General features: G+C 47.4%; 1 protein-coding gene and 1 pseudogene across 1 annotated transcript; one reads left to right on the forward strand and one right to left on the reverse strand.

Annotated features, from left to right (window-relative positions):
• Nucleotides 1-922: 922 nt before the first annotated feature.
• On the reverse strand, nucleotides 923-20,137 carry Got2 (glutamic-oxaloacetic transaminase 2). Its single transcript, XM_050143947.1, has 10 exons — nucleotides 19,945-20,137; nucleotides 11,121-11,277; nucleotides 9,648-9,776; nucleotides 8,018-8,077; nucleotides 6,702-6,863; nucleotides 6,463-6,567; nucleotides 5,708-5,858; nucleotides 4,641-4,806; nucleotides 2,901-3,051; nucleotides 923-2,030 (listed from the first exon to the last, which is right to left on the reverse strand). Exons 1-10 carry the CDS (start codon nucleotides 20,031-20,033, stop codon nucleotides 1,908-1,910), a joined length of 1,293 nt encoding a protein of 430 aa, XP_049999904.1. The 5' UTR covers nucleotides 20,034-20,137; the 3' UTR covers nucleotides 923-1,907.
• LOC126503049 (uncharacterized) overlaps nucleotides 20,032-20,141 on the forward strand; it is a 42,881-nt pseudogene continuing 42,771 nt past the window's right edge.

Genomic DNA, 20,141 nt, shown 5'->3' on the forward strand with positions numbered 1-20,141 from the left:
ACTGGAGTTACGGATTGCTGTGAGCCGCCCTGTAGGTGTTGGGAACCAAACTTGGGTCCTTGGCAAGAGCAACAAGTGCTGTGAACACTTGTGCCATCTCTGGCTCCCCAGTTTCCTTTTTCTACAGGTAGATATTTAGTTTTGTCAGCATCATTTATTGAATGCCTTTGTTGTTTTTTTTTCTTCATTTATGTTTGCATACATGCCACAGCACGTACACAGAGGTCAGAGGTAAGTCACCATCATGTGGGTTCTGGGAATCGAATTAGGTCATCAGTTTTGGTGACCGACAGGCCCCAGTGTATGTTCTTGATGGAGCACATCTTTAATCCCAGCACCTGGGAGGCAGAGGCAGAGGCAGGTGGATCTCTGAGTTTGAGGCCAGCCTGTTTTACAGAGTGAGTCCCAGGCAAAACTACACAGAAAAACCACTTTCCTAGCCCTGCCCACCTCCCAAAACAAGACGTCTATAGCTGTGTGGATGTATTTCTGATCCTGTTTTGTTCACTTGGCCTGCCTTTGTTGCTCCAGCACACTACTATGTGGCACAGTGAGAGATCAGGCATTGTGATACAGCTGGTAGTTGTTTTTTTTTGCTCAGGATTTGATTCTTTAAAGATCTGTGGTCTTTAGTGTTTTCATATAAATTTGCCCCCTTCCCCACTTTTGTGAGGAATGTCTGTATTTTTTTGTTGGGTTACACCCCACCCTCTGTCTCCAGAGGTCTGAGGAGTTCCACCCACCTGGTTGGTCCCTTTGGGTCAGACCAGCTGAAAGGCGGGACGAAGAGCAAGATGCATTTCCAGTTAGCTGGAAAGCAGATACATCTTCTGGCTTATGGTCAGCTGTACACGACTCCAGACTTCAGACTGGATATCCACTTCTACCCCTTCCCCCATTAAGTAGAAAAGTAGACAGTGGCTGGGTCTACAGTAATTTTATTGTAACAGAGAAACCAGGCGGCAGTAAGTCTACATGATTAGAGCAGATGGTGGTTATCTTTCCAAAGGGCGGAGTCGGAGCCGGGCTGGCAGCACACAGACCCCAGAATATCTCCTGATCCTGCCCTGCACTGTCTGACGCATGTGAAGAGACAGGCTGTGCAGCCAGGATGAGGGCAGGGGTCCAGCTGGGCAGAGGCCCATCCCGGGAGGATCAAGTCAATCGCTGAAGGGGGACACTCAAATTAAGGTGCAGACTCCCCCTCTTCCATGGCTCTTGGCTGAGAAAGGAGGGTCTGGCATGAACAGGAAACTACGCTCTCCATCCTACATAGATCCTGACAGGATGAAGCTAATGGTCAATCCAGCAGCCCGGGATGAAGCTGTAGGCTACAGACAGCAATGACAAGAGGAGACAGGCTGACAGACAGCATCTTTTACTGCCCTCGCTGCAGGGGCAGCAGACTTGTTGGTTTCTGTAAAGCAGAATTCCTGTAATGTGAGCTGCTGACACAGTTGCTCATTCTGGGAGGACAAACACAAGGACAACGGTTAACGACGGAACTAGGTTTTTTCCTCTCACAACCCCTAACGTGAGCGGTCTCAGCTGGGTCCAGAGGTGAGCCCCCGACACTGCCGGATGCTTCGGTAAAGCTTCTATTCCAACGCCGTGGCTGACAGGTTTTTGGTGCTGTGATTTTTCTTGCATGTGTAAACTCTTTCAGACAAGTTGGAGACAGAAGGATGAGGGAGAGTTTGGTTTGGAGCCAACAAAGTTCCAGACACCAGCCGTGGAAGCCTCTGCCCTGTCTCTTTTCCGAGGAACACATTCAATTGCTGAGCCTTATGCACTGTGGTTGGAAACACGATCTATTTACCACCATCCACCCCCCTTCTCCTGCGCGCGACTCTCATGAGAGCAAAGGCTGATGGGAAGGTGGTCTCTGTCCCTTTGCACCCTGGTAATTACTTGGTGACCTGGTGAATGGCATGGGCAAGGTAGCCCACGTTGCCAGAGGTGACCCCTGCCACGGAGATGCGACCATCTTTTGTCATGTAGACCGAGAACTCCTTGGTCAGCCGCTCCACCTGTAGAGAGAGAAGAAGCTGACGACAAGTCCCAGTGGGGAAATCTTTTCCAGCCAACAGGGCACACAGTAGCCAACTGGTTAAAAAATAACAAAATCTTAATTTTCTCACTAACACGAGAATTTGGTTTAGATAAGTAAAAGAAGAATGAAAAGCTATTTTAAAGTAGGGTAGTGGGGTCTCTAAGACGGCTTAGCAGGGAAAGGTGTCTGCTACCAAGCCTGATGACCCGAGTTCATCCTCAGGACTTATGTAGTAGAAGGAGAGAACCGACCCCTGAAGGCTGTGCTCTGACCTACACATATGCCACAGAATGTGCATGCATACAGACTAGAAAAATGTTAAAAATTAAGATTATGGTTTCCAAGGCATAAACAGGCAGGGAAAAAAAAAAAAATCCCAAACTAAGCAGGCTCAGAATTCAGCTATGTAACAGCCATTTCTCCTCTTCTTTCCGAGGCGCTGTCTGTCAGATAAACACACACAAACAAGCTATGACATTCATGCCACGGGCAAAGCCTGGGTCTGGTCCCTCACTACCACAAACATCAACAAAACAACCCCCCATAACAAACTGGAAAAACAACAAACAGCCCCCTCCCCGCAAGGTATGTACTTCTGAAGACAGCAACATCACAGGGGATACAGACAAACAGTAACAGAGAGAACCAGGCCGGAGGAGGTGGCGCACACCCCTAACTAAGCAGTGACCATGACTGCAGGCCCAGGTGAGGTGTGGCTGCTGGCGCCTGAGTGGCCAGCCTGGACAACACCAATGGGCCCTCATCTCACAACATGGCAGCACCGCCACCAAATCCAGGACCCCCACATGCCACCTGGACCTAAAGGCCAGGCCTACCGTCCACTCACCTGTTCGGGCTTCAGGCCTGTGAAACAAAACATGCCAATCTGGTCGGTGATGTGCTGCCAGTTGTGTGAGGACCCCTCCTTCTTCAGGTTGGAGACCAACTGGGTCCTCATGCTGATGATGCGGTCGGCCATGCCTTTCACTTCCTGCAACCTGTAAGGAACAGATGGGCGTCTTGCTCTGGCGGAGCTTCGCCTGAGTTCCTCTCTCCTCCTGAACGCCTTAATCCCCAGTCCTTAACCGAGTCACATGGTCAATGGCTGGTGGACAAAGATTTTAAGTGTTCTGCTTTTTATTATATGTACTTTGGCAACTTTAGAAAAAGGTATGTAGAAGGGTATTTTGCCTGCAGTGCACATACATGTGTGCTTGGTGCTACTGGAGGCCAGAAGAGAGTGTGGGATCTCCTGAAGCAAGAGTTACAGGGGGTTGTGAGCCACCACGTAGATGCTGGGAATTGAACCCAGGTCCTCTGGCATGGCAGTCAATGCTCTTGATAACTACACCACCTCTACAGCCCCAGATAAGTTAACATATCTGAGTACTGAGGAAAGTTATTTTAAACTTGGAACAAATGCTTCTGCCTTCATAATGAAGACGACAAACTATAAGCCTATGCGGTCTAAGCCATATAGAAGGAGCTGAGGAGTGGGATGTGGTCATAGCCCCTAAGAGGTTAAAGGCCAAGCTTGTAAAAAGTCAATGGTGGCACAAAGGCAGCACAGTGTAAACCAGAACAGTGCTGGGTGAAAGAAGGGCCATGGAGGAGAGGGGGCTATTCTGTCTGGGGACCAGAGGGGCCAGACCAGTGTGCAGTCAGTCCAGCTTACTTAATTCCAACAGTCTCTCCCTTAGAACTGTCAGGGCCAGTCCACTCCCAGGACCTGCAGGGAATTTCTTTTGTTGGTTCTTACCAACTGGACCACGACAATAACACCTCTATTGAACACAGGACCGCTGGAAGAACAGCTGCTCTTAACTCTTGAGCCATCTCTCCAGCCCTGCACCCTCCCTCCTCTTGCCAGAGAATCAGGTTCTGACTTCTCATGACATCAAACTCATGACATCAACCAACATCATCCCTGACAGGCCATCTTCTCTAGCTCCTTGAACATGACTTTGTGGTTTTTTTTTTTGCTTTTGAGGCAGGGTTTTATGTAGTCCAGGATAGCCTCAAATTCAATTTGTAGCCAAGGTTGGTCTTTCCTGGGGCTGGAGTTATGAATGGTTTTGAATTACTACATGGGTGCTGGGATTAGAACCTAGGTCCTCTGTAAGAGCAGTTAAGTTCTCTCTCTAGTCTAAAATAAAATTTTTTTTAAAGGTTTAAGAAGATTAACATTAGAGGATAGGTACTGAGATTAAATATAATAAAAGCCATAAGTATGCAGAAGCACGGATTCAGTGTTAGCCAGTGAGAAGAGCACAGGGGCTAGAAACATAGTACAGTGGAGTGCTTGCCTACACGCATGAAACCCTAGGTCTGATCTCCAGCACCGCAAAACAAAGGCATCTTTGGGAGGAAGTCTCTCCTACACCAGGAACTTCAACTGAACTCGATTTTAAGGGAAGGCAGATTTTACTAAAAGCAGAGATTAGAGGATAAAAGAGGCTCCCATTTGTTTCTGGATTTATGGGGAAATACCAAATGTAGCTGTGCCAACAAAATCACATCCCCTTCTTCCTTTCCACACCTGGAACTGTAAGGCACTGGATGGCATGGAACAGCAAGCAATCATTACCATTGCTTTCTCAAGTCTGGAGAGGTCAGGATGGTAGCTGCGATCCGGGCACCATTGAGAGGTGGGTTGGAATACATGGGACGGATCAGGATCTTCAGCTGGGACTCCACCCTTTTGGCCTCATCAGCGTCTTTGCAGATCACAGTGAAGGCTCCCACACGCTCACCTGAGAAAACAGTGGATAGGCTTCTAGCACGCTAAAACAAGACATGAGGAACTCTGCTACAAGGTATTTCTTCTCTCAGAGGAACCACAACAGTAATTTCTTTTTTTTTTTAAATATTTATTTATTTATTATGTATACAGTATTTATTCTGTCTGCATGTATGCCTGCAGGCCAGAAGAGGGTATCAGGCCTCATTACAGATGGTTGTGAGCCACCATGTGGTTGCTGGGAATTGAACTCAGGACCTTTGGAAGAGCAGGCAATGCTCTTAACCACTGAGCCATCTCTCCAGCCCCACAACAGTAATTTCTGTTTGAGACAAGAGTATCACTCTGTATCCTAGGCTTGGTGACAGGTGATTCTCCTGTCTCAGCCTCTAGTGATGGGATTATAGGAATGAGCTACATCTGGTCTAATAGTTCCTTAACAGAAATAGTCTTTACTACTCAGAATGGTGAACTGTGAATTGAGGTCCAAACAAGTATTCAGGATCCAGGATCTCTTTTCTTTTCTTTTTTTTTTTTTTGGTGGAAGGGTTTCCTCTGTGTAGCCCTGGCTGTCCTGGAACTTGCTCTATAAACCAGGCTGGCCTCAAACTCACAGAGATCTGCCTGCCTATGACTCCCAAGTGCTGGGATTAAAGGCGTGCGCCACCACCGCCCAGCCCCACCCCCTTATTTTTGCTACAGAAATTTAAAGACACTGAAGATATGGCTAAGAATATCTACCATATTTTTCTGTCTTAGGAAGACTACCCATAACCAACACACAATGTGCACACATACACACACCCCTATCTAGGGACTACTTTGCCCCTCTAAATTTTCTGCTTTGTAGCATTCTCCCCAAGCTCTCCTCTGAGCTCATCTGAGTACACCTTACACGGGCTCCTCTAGCTTACCATAGAGACCCATGTTCTTGGCGTAGGACTGGCAGAGGCAAACATTAATGCCTTGCTCGATGAAGTGGCGCACGGCCCAGGCATCCTTATCGCCATCACCACTTGCAAAGCCTTGGTAGGCCATATCGAAGAACGCAAAGAGATTCTTTTTCTGGAAGGAAGAAGAGTCTGAGATAAGCGCCCGCAGATGCCCTGCAATGACCCGTGCTGCCATGGACCGTTTTCACACACGGCAGTAGGGAAGACGTCTGAATGCCAGAGTTAACTATCAACACACTTTAAAGTATTACTTAAAAAAAACAAAAACAAAAACAAAAAACAAGAAAACTTTGATAGCTATGGTTCCTCAACACTGTGGAAAGAGAACCTTGATCTCTGGCTTGGGCAGGACTAGCAGGACTTTTCTCTCTGACGGCTCCTTCTGGGCCTCTATTGGACGCTGAGATTTGACAGAAGTGGTGAGAATGGGGGCACAGGATGACAGGGATATTTTCCTCTCTAGGAATTCGGATGAGTGTTTTCTGTCACAGCCAGCTCCTCCAAAAGAAAAGGCGATGCTGAGCAAAGTTGTAAGAAAAGGAGGTGCCGCCAGCATGCCTCTTTTGTCAGAACTCAGTACATCTGGGCTGAAGGACGACAATTTTCAAGCTGTTCATGTGTCATCTATTATGGAACAAAAGAGGAACCCCTTCCTGTGTGGGTCTGGGGCAGGCTCGAGGTTAAGCAACGAGTGGCTGACATTCCATCCCGCTCACCTTCACCACTGCGGCGATTTCCTTCCACTGCTCCGGACGCGGATCCACGCCCGTGGGGTTGTGAGCGCAGGCATGCAGTAGGAGCACACTCTGCTCTGGGATTTTCTACGGAGAAACAATCAAGATTCTGCTGTGTAGCTTTAAAGGAAACAGCCGAGACGTGACAGGGAACTCGAGGTCTGGGAGTCAGTGGGCCCCCTCTAAGTCAGATAAGGAAACCAGTCGGGAGACACACTTACTGAAATGTCTTCTATGGCTCCCTTGAAGTCAAATCCGCAAGTCTTGGGGTCATAGTATCGATAACCTTGTAGCTGCATGCCGGCATCCCTGAAGATGGGCGTGTGATTTCCCCAGGACGGTTTGGGCAGGTAGACATCTCGGCTGGACTTAAAAAATCGTTGCTGAAAGATGGGACGGGAGGGAATGAAAAAAGAGGACACAATGGTAGTGTTTTCATGAGAGAGAGTTTCTTCCTACTGAAAGCAGCAAGATGGTCTGGGCTGGGAGTCAGGCCCTGACGTTATTTTGGCTATGAGGCGAAACACCTGTGCAGGCCTTGCTGCCTGAACCTCCTTTACAGGGGCTTGTTGGCTAATTTTATGTCAACTTGACACACAAGCTGGAGTTGTCTGAAAGAGAGGAGGCCTCTGTAAGATGCAGCTGTAAGGCATTTTCTTAGTGATTGATGGGAGAGGACCCAAACTATTGTGGTACTATCCTTTGCCTGGTGGTCTGTAAGAGAGCAGGCTGAGGAAGCCATGGGAAGCAACCCAGTAAACAGCACTCCTCCGTGGCCTCTGCAACAGCTCCTGTCTCCAGGTTCCTGCCCTGTCTGAATTCCTATCCTGACTGTCTTAAAAAATGATCAGCAAGGGGCTGGAGAGATAGCTCAGCAGTTAAGAGCATTGCCTGCTCTTCCAAAGGTCCTGAGTTCAAGTCCCAGCAACCAAATGGTGGCTCACAATCATCTGTAATGAGGTCTGCTACCCTCTTCTGGCCTGCAGGCATACACATAGACAGAACATTGTATACATTAAAAAAAAAAAAAAGATTAGCAATATAGAAGTGTGAGTCAGATAAACCCTTTCCTCCCCAACTTGCTTTTTAGTCATGGTGTTTCTGCTGCAATAGAAACCTTAATTAAGACAGGGACTGAGTAAGTTAAAACACACCCTCCTTACTAATGCTACGTGCTTTGCTGGGCAGAGGGGCTCATGTTTTTAATCCCAGAACTCAGGAGGCAGAGGCAGGCAGATCCCTGTGAGTTTGAAGCCAGCCTAGTCTACGCCAGGAGTTCCAGGACAGCCACAGATACATAGTAAGACCCTATTTCAAAAAGAATCACAAAAAACCCCGCCCCCACTATATGCTCAATATGCTGACTCATTATTACTTTATTCCTTATAATTTCTCCACAGCACTTTCCTTTCTTTCACCAGAGACCAGGAAACCTGCCAGTTCTGTGGAAAGAGAAGCCTGACGGTGGGTGAGCACACACACAGGATAGTATGGCAACCTTTAACTCAATGCTCTCTCTTGAAGGGGTTCCACTCACCAGAAAACTGGCTCCGATCCTTAAGGCTCCGGTCCCGGAAATGGTCTGCACGGTGACAAACTGCAGGGGAGATGCAGAGTCAGTCGCTCGCGCTACTCTTTGCATGTCAGAACTTACTTCTTTCAGCTATTTACATGGTTATTTGTTTTTATAAGGATACTTATTTACTTTCCATATGACTATCTTGTCTGCGTGTCTGTATGTGCACCATGCCAATGCCTGATGCCCCAGGAAGTTGGGAGGTGTCGGATTCCCTGGAACTTAGGATCTGGAGTGACACATGGTTGTGAGCTGACACATGGGTGCTAGGAACCAAACTCAGGCTCTCTAGAAAGAGCAACAAGTGCTCTCAACCACTGGGCCATCTCTCCGGCCCCCTCTAGTTATCGCCCTGTGTGTGGATGGGAGCGGGAACGTGCACCTGCCATGGCAGGTATGTACACCACAGAAGACAACTCTCTGGAGCTGGTTCTTTCCTTCCGCCTTTTATGTGGGATCTGGAGATTGAACTTAACTCAACAGGCCTGCGCAGCAAGCATTTCATTTGCTTGGGCACCTTGCTGGCCTCTAGAAGTGAATTCTGGATGACTCTGTTAAAACCATCCATGTTATACTGAAAATTTGGGGATAAATTCAGGGGCTGGAGAGATGACTCAGTGGTTAAGAAATATGTAATGACCAAGGTTTGATGTGGGAGTGTCATATATCAATCTGTTGATTTCATTGGTTAAGTTATAATAAACCAGCTGCTTGGCCTCATGGCTTGGAACATAGATGGGAGGAGTAAACAGAATAGAATTCTGGGCGGAAGAGGAAGTGAAGTCAGACTCTGCTCTGCTCCCAGAGAGACCCGACAGCTCTGCTGGAGCAGAGACGCCATGCTCAGCTCTCCCAGGCAGCTGCAACCCACGATGGACTTAGGCTAGAATCTTTCCGGTAAGCGCACCTTGGGGTGCTTACACACATCATTAGAAATGGGCTAGACCAGGTGCGAGAATTAGCCTGTAAGGGCTAGAGTTCATGGGCCAAGCAGTTCTTTAAATGAATACAGTTTGTGTGTTGTTATTTCGGGCATGAGCTAGCCAAGCGGCTGGGGTGTTGGGGATGCAGCCCCGCCGCTCCATATTTCAACAAAGGTTCTTTAAACAATTGGACAGTCAACAAGTATATTAGGCACCTTTTAGGATCATAGTCTTCTGTCTGTCCATGCCCACTCGGGCTGTGACAGGGCAGAAGAGGACAGACAGCCACACCTGTCCTCTGCCCTGCCCCCACAGTCTACTCATGGCTGGCTTCCTGTCCCTTCTCCTGTCCAAGCCGGAAGCTTAACACATGATTGTGGGGACTAATTATCGGCCTGAAACTAGGCAGAGAGAGGCATTCTTATCCATATTCGATACAAGCAGATGAAACTAATCGGAAACAACAGCAAACTGGGCCAAAGCTATCAGTCAAATTCTGCCAAATTTTCAAGATAACTGACAGAACTAAGCTTCCCCTCTAGAAAGTAATTATTAGTGAAGAGCGGCCACCTCAGTCATCACACACACAAGCCCAGTTAACATGTCCGGGTTTCTAAAATGGCTAGGTGTGAACACAGCCCGTATGACGCCCAGGCCGCCTGGCTTACCCGGCCACTTTTCAGCACTTCGTTGTTCTCACCCAGGGCCAGCTCTGCAGAAGCCTTACAGAATTCCGCCAGCCCCCCAATGGGCAGGTATTCCTTGTCCAAATTTTTTGCAGCAATCTGGGCCTCTGCCTAGAGACGAGAAAATAAGTTTTAGTTGGTTAAGAGTGAAATATTTGGTACTTTGTATCACAGAACAGAAATACATTTTATTCTATGTCTATATCTTAAATAAAATTCTAGCCGGGCAGTGGTGACGCACGCTTTTAATCCCAGCACTTGGGAGGCAGAGGCAGGTGGATCTCTGTGAGTTCGAGGCCAGCCTGGTCTACAAAGGGAGTTCCAGAACACCCAGGGCTGTTTCACAGAGAAACCCTCACACACACACACACACACACACACACACACAGACACACACACAGACACACACACACAAATTGTTGTGATCATGGTGTCTCTTCAGAGTAACAGAAATTCCAAAACAGGTATAGAGTCTTCCTTAGTTACCACTTAACATATAGGGCTCTCTTGAAATGCATAAGAATAAAACTTAAGGGGCTGGAGAGATGGCTCAGAGGTTAAGAGCACTGCCTGCTCTTCCAAAGGTCCTGAGTTCAATTCCCAGCAACCACATGGTGGCTCACAACCATCTGTAATGGGGTCTGGTGCCCTCTTCTGGTCCGCTGGCATACACACAGACAGAATATTGTACACATAATAAATAAATAAATAAATAGAATAAAAAAAAAAAGAATAAAACTTAAGAGCAACATGACAGTTATATGTGAGATGACAAAACCAAACGGAATGTATAAAAGGAATGCATTTCAGGATGCATGCCAGTCCAAGAACTTCCACTGTCTGCGTGACTGCGGGCAAGAGTCACCCTGCTCAAGTCGTGGGGTTGTGGTGAGCCAGTGATGAGGTACTGGACAGCAGTGCTCGGCTGTGGTCCAGCTCCAACAACAGCTTACCAGTCACTGAATACAGTCTTAGGATTTTTCTTGTGATGCTGGGCATGAAACAGAACCCTCTGCTTGCCAGGAAACATTATCACCTTTAGCATAGCCGGCCGTGACTAACTTTAAAACTAATGGAAATATCACTAATAAAAATGTAACAAAAGTAGTTAGTCAGGAAGGGTGGGCAGCTCATGGCTCTCTCTATACATGGATTTCACCACAGCCATCAAGATGAGAGAAAAGGCCCTTCCTCTCTTAAGAGACGATGTTAACCGTCTAACCCTCTGGTACTCATGCTCAGAATTAGGCACAATGCCTGATTTTCAACCTTGGAGGAGAGCCTGTGGTTGTGATGCACTTTCACAGCTGAGAAAGGTCACAGCCTAGAAACCTTCACAAAGTAGTGCCAGAAGCAGAACCTGGGGCCCTAGGGCCTGGGCCAGCATTCCTTTTGCTCCTTTTGGCTCCCTTCGGGTTCCACACCCCGCACCAACAGGACAGGTGCCACGCTCACCTTACGGACACTGGGGAGCACGTAAGGCTTCCCGTTATCATCCCGGTAGGCACCAACTCCCAGGTTCATCTTTTTGCTGTTGGTATCTCTCTTGAAGGCTTCAGTAACTCCCAGGATGGGATCTGGGGGTCCCATTTCTACATGGGTCCACCAGGAGCTGAAATGAGAAATATTTTATGTCAACCACATGAGCTAGATTCCTATGGCCAGATATGTCTCCAATTTGCCAAAGATCCATTTTGGCATGTGTTACACAGAGGTTACAGAAACAGGGAGCAGCCATTCAATCGCACAAAAGCCTTCAGAGACTGGAGATCAGCATCTTCAACACAGATAGGACAAGGTACAGAAAGGGAGCACCCAGGTTACTTTGGGTAGGATAGGGAATGTATACAAGCTTAAAATTTTTTTTTCTTCAAATGATTAATGAGTAATGAAATCATGAAACTGCAGGTAAAGGAGTAGAACTAGGAAATATTATAAGCAGGGTAACGCAGACTCAGAGACAAATGTCGCATGTTCTCTCATCTGTGATTCCTAGCTTGGAAGTTTTACATGTCAGTATGTAACCTGGAGTCACCACGGAAATCAGGGAAGACAAAAGGGACCACGTGAGCAAAGGAGAGAAGATACTCTAGAGGGGGGATGGGACACAGGTGCTATGAAGGGAGAAATAGGAAAAAATGGGGATTTAACTGGGAAGCGGAGAGGGAAGAGGAATATATTGTAGTGAGCTGCATGGAATCACACCTGATGGAGATGTATAATCAACTCCTGAGATGACTAAGGCCTGACCTATGCTATGATCACGCAATGATTATCAGCTGCCTGCATATGCGTGAACCTATGGGCAGTGCGGGGTTGGCAGCCCATGCCTACTTAAGGGCTGAGAGAGGTTTGCAAGGAGAGAGAGGTCAAAGAGACAGAAGGAGAGAGGGGAAGAGAGAAGAGAGAGAGAAAGTGAATAAAGTCCTGGAATAAAACTGCAGTGAGAAGAGCTCCGGTGGTTGCGTCATCCTTGCGGGATGAGGGTGGCCGTGACAATAAATAATACTAAAAATTTTTGAACATTTTTACACTTTTACACACACACACACACACACACACACGGGGGTGGGGTGCAGATATAAAATTATGCTACTTGGATGACAATGTTCCCCAGGAGCATTAGACGAACAAAAGATCCAGTGCCAGGCATGAGAAAACTCCCTTCAGGCTGTTGGTCAAGAGAGTCTAAGACTCCCAAAGTGATACGGCTATTGCTGTTGTTCTTGGTTGCGTCCCAGAAATCGAAGGGAAGGCCCTATCGCTGAAAATACCACATCAGGAATAAGACTTAGAGAACTGAGCTGGAAGCCTCCTCCTGGGCACTAGCTCTCGCAGTACCCTAAAATGCCATGCAAGTTGCCAAGGGAGAAGAGTAATCCTATAGCAGTACTGCCCAGTTGTAAAACCTACAAACTACAATGACCACCATGGCACGATAGCTCCAAGGATGTAATACTACCACCGTGTCTTGGGGTAATCACCAGCTGTCCACTTGGACTGAAGGTCCCCTCAAAGGAGGGAATTCATGCCTGGTATAAATCCAGCCAACTATCTGTGACCCTAGGAGAACCTATTACTGTTACTTTCCTAAATCAGTAGAATTGTTAACTGTGCTCTCAACATTTATCCTCATGCCCACACCTAAGTGGCTTATGTTTTCTTCATTAGGCTTGAAGCCAGCAAGCTCCAACAATCCTTCAGTCTGCACCCTCCTGAGAACTGGGCTACAGGTGTGTGCAGGACGGCCAGCTAGGTCAGTGCTGGGATCAGAATTCCTCTCCTAATGATCGCACAGCTCGTCCTCTTAACTGGACCAACACTGGGCTGTCTCTTCAGCCTGACTCCACCGTATTTTGGAAACAGGGTCTTGGTCTGTCTCTCTTTCTCTCTCCTTCTCTTAGTTTCTGTGTGTAACAGCCCTAGGTATCTTAGAACTCACTCTGTAGACCAGACTGAGCTAGAACTCACAGAGATCTGCCTGCCTCTGCCTCCCAAGTGCTGGGATTAAAGGTTTGTACCACCACTACCTGGCTAGTTTTTTTGTTTGTTTGCTTGTTTTTAAATCAGAGCTGAGCCTGCCATTTTGGCTCGACTGGCTGACTAGTGAACCCCAGGTTCTTACCTGTCTCTGCACACACCCCAAGGTTACAGACATCCACCACTGTGCCTGGCTTTTACACGGGTGCTAGTGATCTGAACTCAGATCCTCAGGCTTGCATAGCAAGGACTTCCTTACCTGACTTCAACAATCATCCACTGATTCCTGCTGGAGTCACTGGAGTCGGGTGACTGGACTGCTAGGGGGCAGTGTCCCTCATTTTTCCTTGTTTATCGGTAAATCACAAGAGGCAACAGAACATTCAATACGCACTTCTGAGCTTTCTTATATATCCTCTGTGGATTTTGTTTAGTTCACATGTGACTAACAGGCTAGTGGCCACAATCAACGACTGAGTTGATTTTACGTGCTAAGTATTCTACAGTTCTATAGGAGGACGGCAGAAGTCTACTTTATTAGGTAAGAGTTGACAATCTCTCTCATGTGCACACGCGTGTGTGCACACAAACACTGAGATAGAGACAGAACAAGCGCACACTACGTCTGGCTTGTGTAGTCCTGGGGTTGTGCTTGGCAGGTAAGGACTCTACCAGTTGAGCAACATGCCCAGCTCCTTGGTTTGTCTGAAATCTTCTGTTTGGGTGTTTCTGTCAATTTGGAGCTTATACTAGGATTTCTGCAGCCTAAAACAAACACACCGCACCACGTGTCAGTACTGTGGAAGACCGAGGACCTGACTGACTTGTGTTTCACCTCTGGACAGCACTGATGTACTAGATTACAAAATCCTCAAATAAGAGGCGTTTGTTATACTTCTCAGCACGTACAGCCATCGATTCATATTTCCAGGCAAATGAGAAGCCACACTGCTACTACTCTGAATGTGTTATTTTAAAATTTGTTTTTCAGCTTGTCTCATCCTCAACCAGTTTGTTTAGGAAAAACAAAGCAGTATTAGATGGATACTTAACACAAGTGAAAGCATCGCTGCTTTGAATAAAAATTAAATTACTGTCACTCATCAAAGACTTAGTTACATGAACTCAAATTCCTAAAATGTTTCTAGGTTCATTTAAGAAAAACAATGGGGTGGAACACAGGGAGAATTGAAGTTGGAAGTGATGTAAATCCAGTTCACTCATGTATGAAATTCTCAAGAAATTAAAAGAAAAACAATGATCAAAATTAGTAAAAATCAAATTTATATTAAATGGAATAAATTATCACTTGGGAAAATTTTAATTCCAATAGTAATTATTTATTCCTGGTCTCAAATATACTCTACTTTTTGATTATCTGCTAGTGAAGGGTTCTACTGCTGAGTCATACCCCAGTCTAGATTTTACTTTTTATGTTTAGACTTAGAGGAATTGTTCCCACCCCCCTGCCCCCGACTGCAAGCATAGGAATACACAGTTACAGAGCCCGAGAGGCACCTGTTTATTTTCCTTGTTTAGTTTTTGCTTGTTTCTGTCCACTGTAACACCACATCATGCTCCACTGTCTATCTCCTGAGGCTTCTCTTGGCTGTGACAGTTTTAGTGTCCTTGTTTTTGATGACTTAGATGCTTCTGGTGAATCTAGCTCAGTACATGCCCCTGGCCCTGATGTATTCACTATGTAGCCCTGGGTGGCCTGGAACTGTTAGGCCACCTGCCCACTATTCTGAGTGCTGTGATTACTGTGGCTGGCTGTAAACACAGATCCTGAGCTTGCTGTGTGTAGGCGAGTTGACTGGCGAGCGGAAGCTCCTCACAGAGCTCTTGTTTATGTGGGATGGAACTATTAATATTTACTGCACTGGAAAGTAAAACTGAGAAACTTGTAAGCTAGTAATCATTTGAAAACAGAAACTGTAGAAACCACATACAGCCGGCACTGGTGGCTCACATCTTTAATCCCAGCAGAAGCAGAGGCAGGCATTTCTCTGTGAGTTCAAGGCCAGCCTGGTCTACAGAACAAGTTCCAGGACAGCCAGGGCTGTTACAGAGAAACCCTTTCTTGAAAAACCAAAAGACAAAAATAAATAAATAAAAATAAAAAAATAAAAAAAAAGAAAGAAAGAGAAGAGGCCATGTACATTTCCATAAGTAATACCCACTATTGCTATGAGAAGTTTTGATCTTCCAGGTGTGCATGCTTGTAAGCCCTGCACCTGGGTGATATCTGTGTGCTTCAAGGATAAAACGAAACAGGAAAAATTCAGATGGTCAATCTTGTTTCCATCCCTTTTTCCGTCTTCCTTTTTGGTTTTACAACCTCTTACGAGGGTGCAGTTTTCATCTCCAGTGACTGTACATTTTTCAGAAGTAGTAACGTGGGCCCAGGTAACTGGAGAGGTGAACTCACTCCATCTTCAGAACAGCCAGAGGTAAGGTAGGGGACATTCCTTATGCCCCTGGCTGACAGGTTTCAGAACGAAGTATGTAACAAAGTCTTATTTATTTATTATGTATACAATGTTCTGTCTGTGTGTATACCTATATGCCAGAAGAGGGCACCAGACCTCCTTACAGATGATTGTGAGCTACCACGTGGTTGCTGGGAATTGAACTCAGGACCCTTGGAAGAGCAGGCAATGCTCTTAACCACTGAGCCATCTCTCCAGCCCCTGTAACAAAGTCTTTAAGGCATGGTTCTCAACCTTCCTAATGCTGTGACTCTTTAATACAGTCCCTCATGTTGAGGTGACCCCTAATCATAAAATTATTTCATTGCTACTTCATAACTGTAATTTTGCTACTGTTGTGAGCAGTACAAATATCTGCTATGTGACTCCCAAAGGGGTCTTGACCCATAGGTCGAGAACCACTGCTTTAAGGTGTCCCAAATCGATGATTATAAACTTGCCGTGTGCTGGTGTGCTAGGGGCGGGGACTATAGAGTAAAACATCAATCCCCTCCCAGCAGAGTGGCTGCGGGGTGACCAACAGTGCAGCCTGGCTGTGATTCGCGGTGATGAGTTAGGTCCAGGGAACTGCGTAGTTTTGGGGAAACCCAGAAGAAGTTGACAAAGTCCTTGAAGGGAAGTGAGGGTTAAGGAGGCTCCAGGGAGGAAGGGACCTGTGGGCCGAGGGGCAGCAGGAAAAGCGCATGTGGCGCAGGCCTAAGGATAAGGTGGGCCGCGTGGGAGCTGGGTAGAACCTGGAGGTTAGGGAAGCCAGACTGCAAGCGACTTTGGTGAAGTGCTCAAGCCCTGTATTCGCCTCTGCCAAGTGGGCACTAGGAATCATTCATGAGGATTGCCTTCCCGGCAATGTCCCACTGAGCCGGCAGCCGGTTGGCACTCACCAGCCAGCCTCACTCTCCATGGGTACTGCTGGCTGGCAGGCTCCATGGCCGGGTGGGGCTCCCAACAGGAGGGCCTCAGCCTTCACAGCTGCACTTGGTGGGCTGCTAATTCTGTCACTAAAGAGCAGAGCTTTCTGGTCTGGCATTTCCCAGGGTTTGACTTTTCAAAGGTCTCTTTTAAAATAGCCTGCCTTGGGTAAGCCGCAGGGACTCAACCAGCTTACCACGTAAGAACGTGAGAGTAGAGGCAAGAGAAGTGACTCCAAACCTCGTGAGTCCTCATCTGTTAAATGGGTGCAACCAGATCTATCTCATAGGGTTGCTGTGAGAATGGACACACACTTGGATGTTAACTGGTATTAGTTTGTACTTCATTAGTTGTCATCTGTCACCACCCAGCCACTACTACGGAGCCCTGTAAGACCAACATGTAGTGAATTCAGACAGCATATGGTCATAGGAACTTATGGGCGAATGCATGTCTTTCTGGTTTTAAAATGATTGTTATTATCATTTTACACTCTCAGGAGACATTATCACCCTTTCCCACTCTCAGCTCTAGGCCAGGAATAAAAACATTCTTCCCTTTCCTCTTCTGAACCGTGGCTGTAAGCTGTGAGGAAGAAATACAAGCCTTGAGACAACTCAAATAGGTTTTGGTTGTTTCTCTTCTCCAGCCCAGACAGAAGCCATGCAGCCACCTGCCTATCGATGTCACTGTCATTAGCTGCCGAGTGAAATGAACTTTGAATGTCAAGGACATTCAAATGTCCAGAAAGCAACTTCCATTTTTAAAAAAGGTCCTTAAACAATGGTAGAGTTGCCCCTAGTCACAAGTACAGATGTTATCATTCTTGTTCAAAAGTATGAACAACACTCACATAAAATATGCAGCCTACACATTCTCTAGAAGCCTCAGCCGTGGAATATTCTAGCAAACCTCTTAAAAAGAATGCTCCAAACAATTTCAAAACAGTGAATTTTAAGTATTCTAAACATAGGAGCAGTAATCCTTTGATTAGCTATGAGTGATCAAATTCCAGGTTCTCTATGTCCCTCATTATCCCACGCCTTAAAACTGTGACGATTACAGACACGTGAGAGCTCTTATGTTTGTAAATTAATGGCCTTAGATGAAAACAAGAGCTCTCTGGGGGTAAACTGATAACCTATGGCCTACAATGTGATTCCTACCGATGCCCTTTGGACAGAGGCACAGGGCCACAAACATTGAGCAACAGTGACCACCCAGCCAAAAGATGCTAGGTACAAAGTATTCAGATAAGCATTATCTGAATAATTTCAAAATTATTTCCAGCTCAAAACCTTTGAGTTATCCAAGGCTTAAATAGCTTTTAAAAAGCTTTCCCTCAGTTATATTTATCTAAAGCCTCACACTATAGCAAAGTTGGCCTGGAACTGTGTGTGTGTGTGTGTGTGTGTGTGTAGAGAGAGACCAGGAGAATGACCTTGAATTCAGGGCACTTTCCCTGCCTTAGCCCACTAATGCTTTGGTTTTGGTACAGATTTTGCACCACTATGGTTCCTTTTATGTGTAGATTTTGACCTAAAAATAAAAAAACATTAAAAACGCTGCATTTGTTTAAAAATAAGGGCTTGGGATAAAAACATGCAAAGTGAAAGGCATTCCCTAGACCAGGCGAACGTCTCTGTGCTTGCCTACTACACCCAGAGGCCCTGGGTTCTATCCCCAGAGGGAGAAAGAAGGAGGAAGCTGGACTTGCTAACACTCAGACACAGGCAAGGTCAGGCAGGTACAGGCAGGGTCAATACAGTGTGTTCTGGGCCAGCCTGGTGTACACAGTAAGTTTCAGGCTAGCCAGGGCTACATAGTAACTCCACCTCAAATGACAAAAACAAACAAAACCCACATCAGACACTGACCTAAGTGCTAAGGTACAACTCTGAACAAAGTTGCCAAGGTCTCTGCTCACCCGCACCTTAAATTCTAACTGGGAAAAGACGGAAAAGGAACACTAGTCACACCCAAAGAATCACTAGCCAGTCACACCCGAAGAGAACCTCCTCAAGTTTAGGTAAAGCTTAGGCCTTTCAGTTATATACATAAAACAAGGGATATTATAAGGCTAAGAAAACAGGAAAGCAGACTTTCTCCTGTTCACAGAAGCACTCCTTTTTGTTCTCCAAATTTGCAGCAAAAATAACTTCTACCTAATTCTCTTCCTAGGTGGCTAGGCTTAAAGGGACACACGCTGGCGATGCGCCAAAAACGGGCTCTGGCCGGGACAGTCTGTTCTGCTGGCTTGAAGACTACCTGAACACGTTCAAAGAAAGGCCAAGGCAAGCATAAAAGGTTAAGTAGGCTCTGTTCCTAGTTAGTGAGTTAGTATGCACTCCCGGGAGGTTTCTGCAGCACTCAGGGAAACTGCGTCAAATCTGCTTTCTTGGGTGAAACAGTTCTCCCAGCTCAGGGAAGAATTAGAAGTTACTAGCTCCATTTAGGCCCTGAACTTTCTCTTAGGTCATCTCAGTTCAAGATGACACATTTGTCTTTCTTTTAGCTAAGTCATTCCTCGCTGTCTTGCTCACAACTACATCACCAGCAACTGGTCCATTGCCTGGCTCTGAGAAACCGGGTTACGAAATATTTAAGGGCTGACTGAGATGGAGGGAAACACTGATGGCTTCCAGCCAGCCGAATCTCCCAAGGGTTTAAGACAAAGAAAGTGCATTACACTACACCTCAACTCTCCCATCCAAAACCCAGATATGCCCGACTGGGGAGGGGTATCATCAGGTACTAGAGCGGTGACAGCGAGGAAAGGATGCGCCACACCAAGGTCACGGAAGCAGGGAGAAACGCGGGGTCTCGGCACCCCGAGAACTCGCTCCATGAGATCACATCTCCCTCGGATACACAAGCAGCGGTCAGCTTCGACGTAGCACAGCCGGGTTTACCAGATCTAACCCTCCGTAACCCGACAGGTGGGCCAGCTGCCGTGCAGGGCAGCTGGTCAAGGGCATGCGCGCCCCCCAGAGCCACAGCCAATCGGCGACAGGCAGCTCCGACACCAGAGCCAATCCGCGAAGAGGCTGGCCCGGCGCCGCCGCCCACGTGCTCATCCCTCGCCCCGCACCCACTGCGCGGACTCAGCATCTTGGACCCCCATCACCCGGTAGAATTGGGGTCCGGATGCAGCCGAAACCCACAATTCCCGTCCCTGGGGACTGCGCTGGCCCGGTGTCCAGCGATGCAGGGGAGGGATGAGGGATCCTGAGGGTCATCGCGAGGCGCGGACACTCAGCCCTCAGCCCCGGGGCAGGGACCCCTTGGGAACACTGGAGAGGGAGGGTGCGTGCGTGTGCATGTCCTGCAGCGTCCGCAGCTCGGCTGGGCAGGGGCAGGCCCGCGCTCCCGCTCCATCTCCGTATCCCTCGGCTCACCTGGCTCTGGCAGAGGCTGCGGCCGCAAGGCCTGGGTGAAAGGCGGCAGTCACCCCGGAGAGGACACGGCTAGAGTGCAGCAGGGCCATGGTGGGCGGCGGGACGGCAGTGGACAGTGGTAGAGCCGAGAGCACGGGAAGCGTCCGCAGGAACCGAGGCGCGGGCTCTAAAAGGTGAGGACACCGACTTCCCTGGGT

Source organism: Alexandromys fortis, unplaced genomic scaffold (genome assembly GCF_014885135.2).
Source record: "Alexandromys fortis isolate MF-2015 unplaced genomic scaffold, M_Fortis_MF-2015_v1.1 scaffold_1, whole genome shotgun sequence".
Classification (NCBI taxonomy): domain Eukaryota; kingdom Metazoa; phylum Chordata; class Mammalia; order Rodentia; family Cricetidae; genus Alexandromys; species Alexandromys fortis.

Excerpts from the sequence above, each read along its gene's own strand:
- Got2 (XM_050143947.1), bottom strand. The coding sequence starts at position 20,033 with ATGGCCCTGCTGCACTCTAGCCGTGTCCTCTCCGGGGTGACTGCCGCC. Across the intron at positions 9,777-11,120 it reads TGCTCCCCAGTGTCCGTAAG|GCAGAGGCCCAGATTGCTGC; the intron begins GTGAGCGTGGCA and ends TCTCGTCTCTAG. Across the intron at positions 4,807-5,707 it reads CAAGAACATGGGTCTCTATG|GTGAGCGTGTGGGAGCCTTC; the intron begins GTAAGCTAGAGG and ends CTGTTTTCTCAG.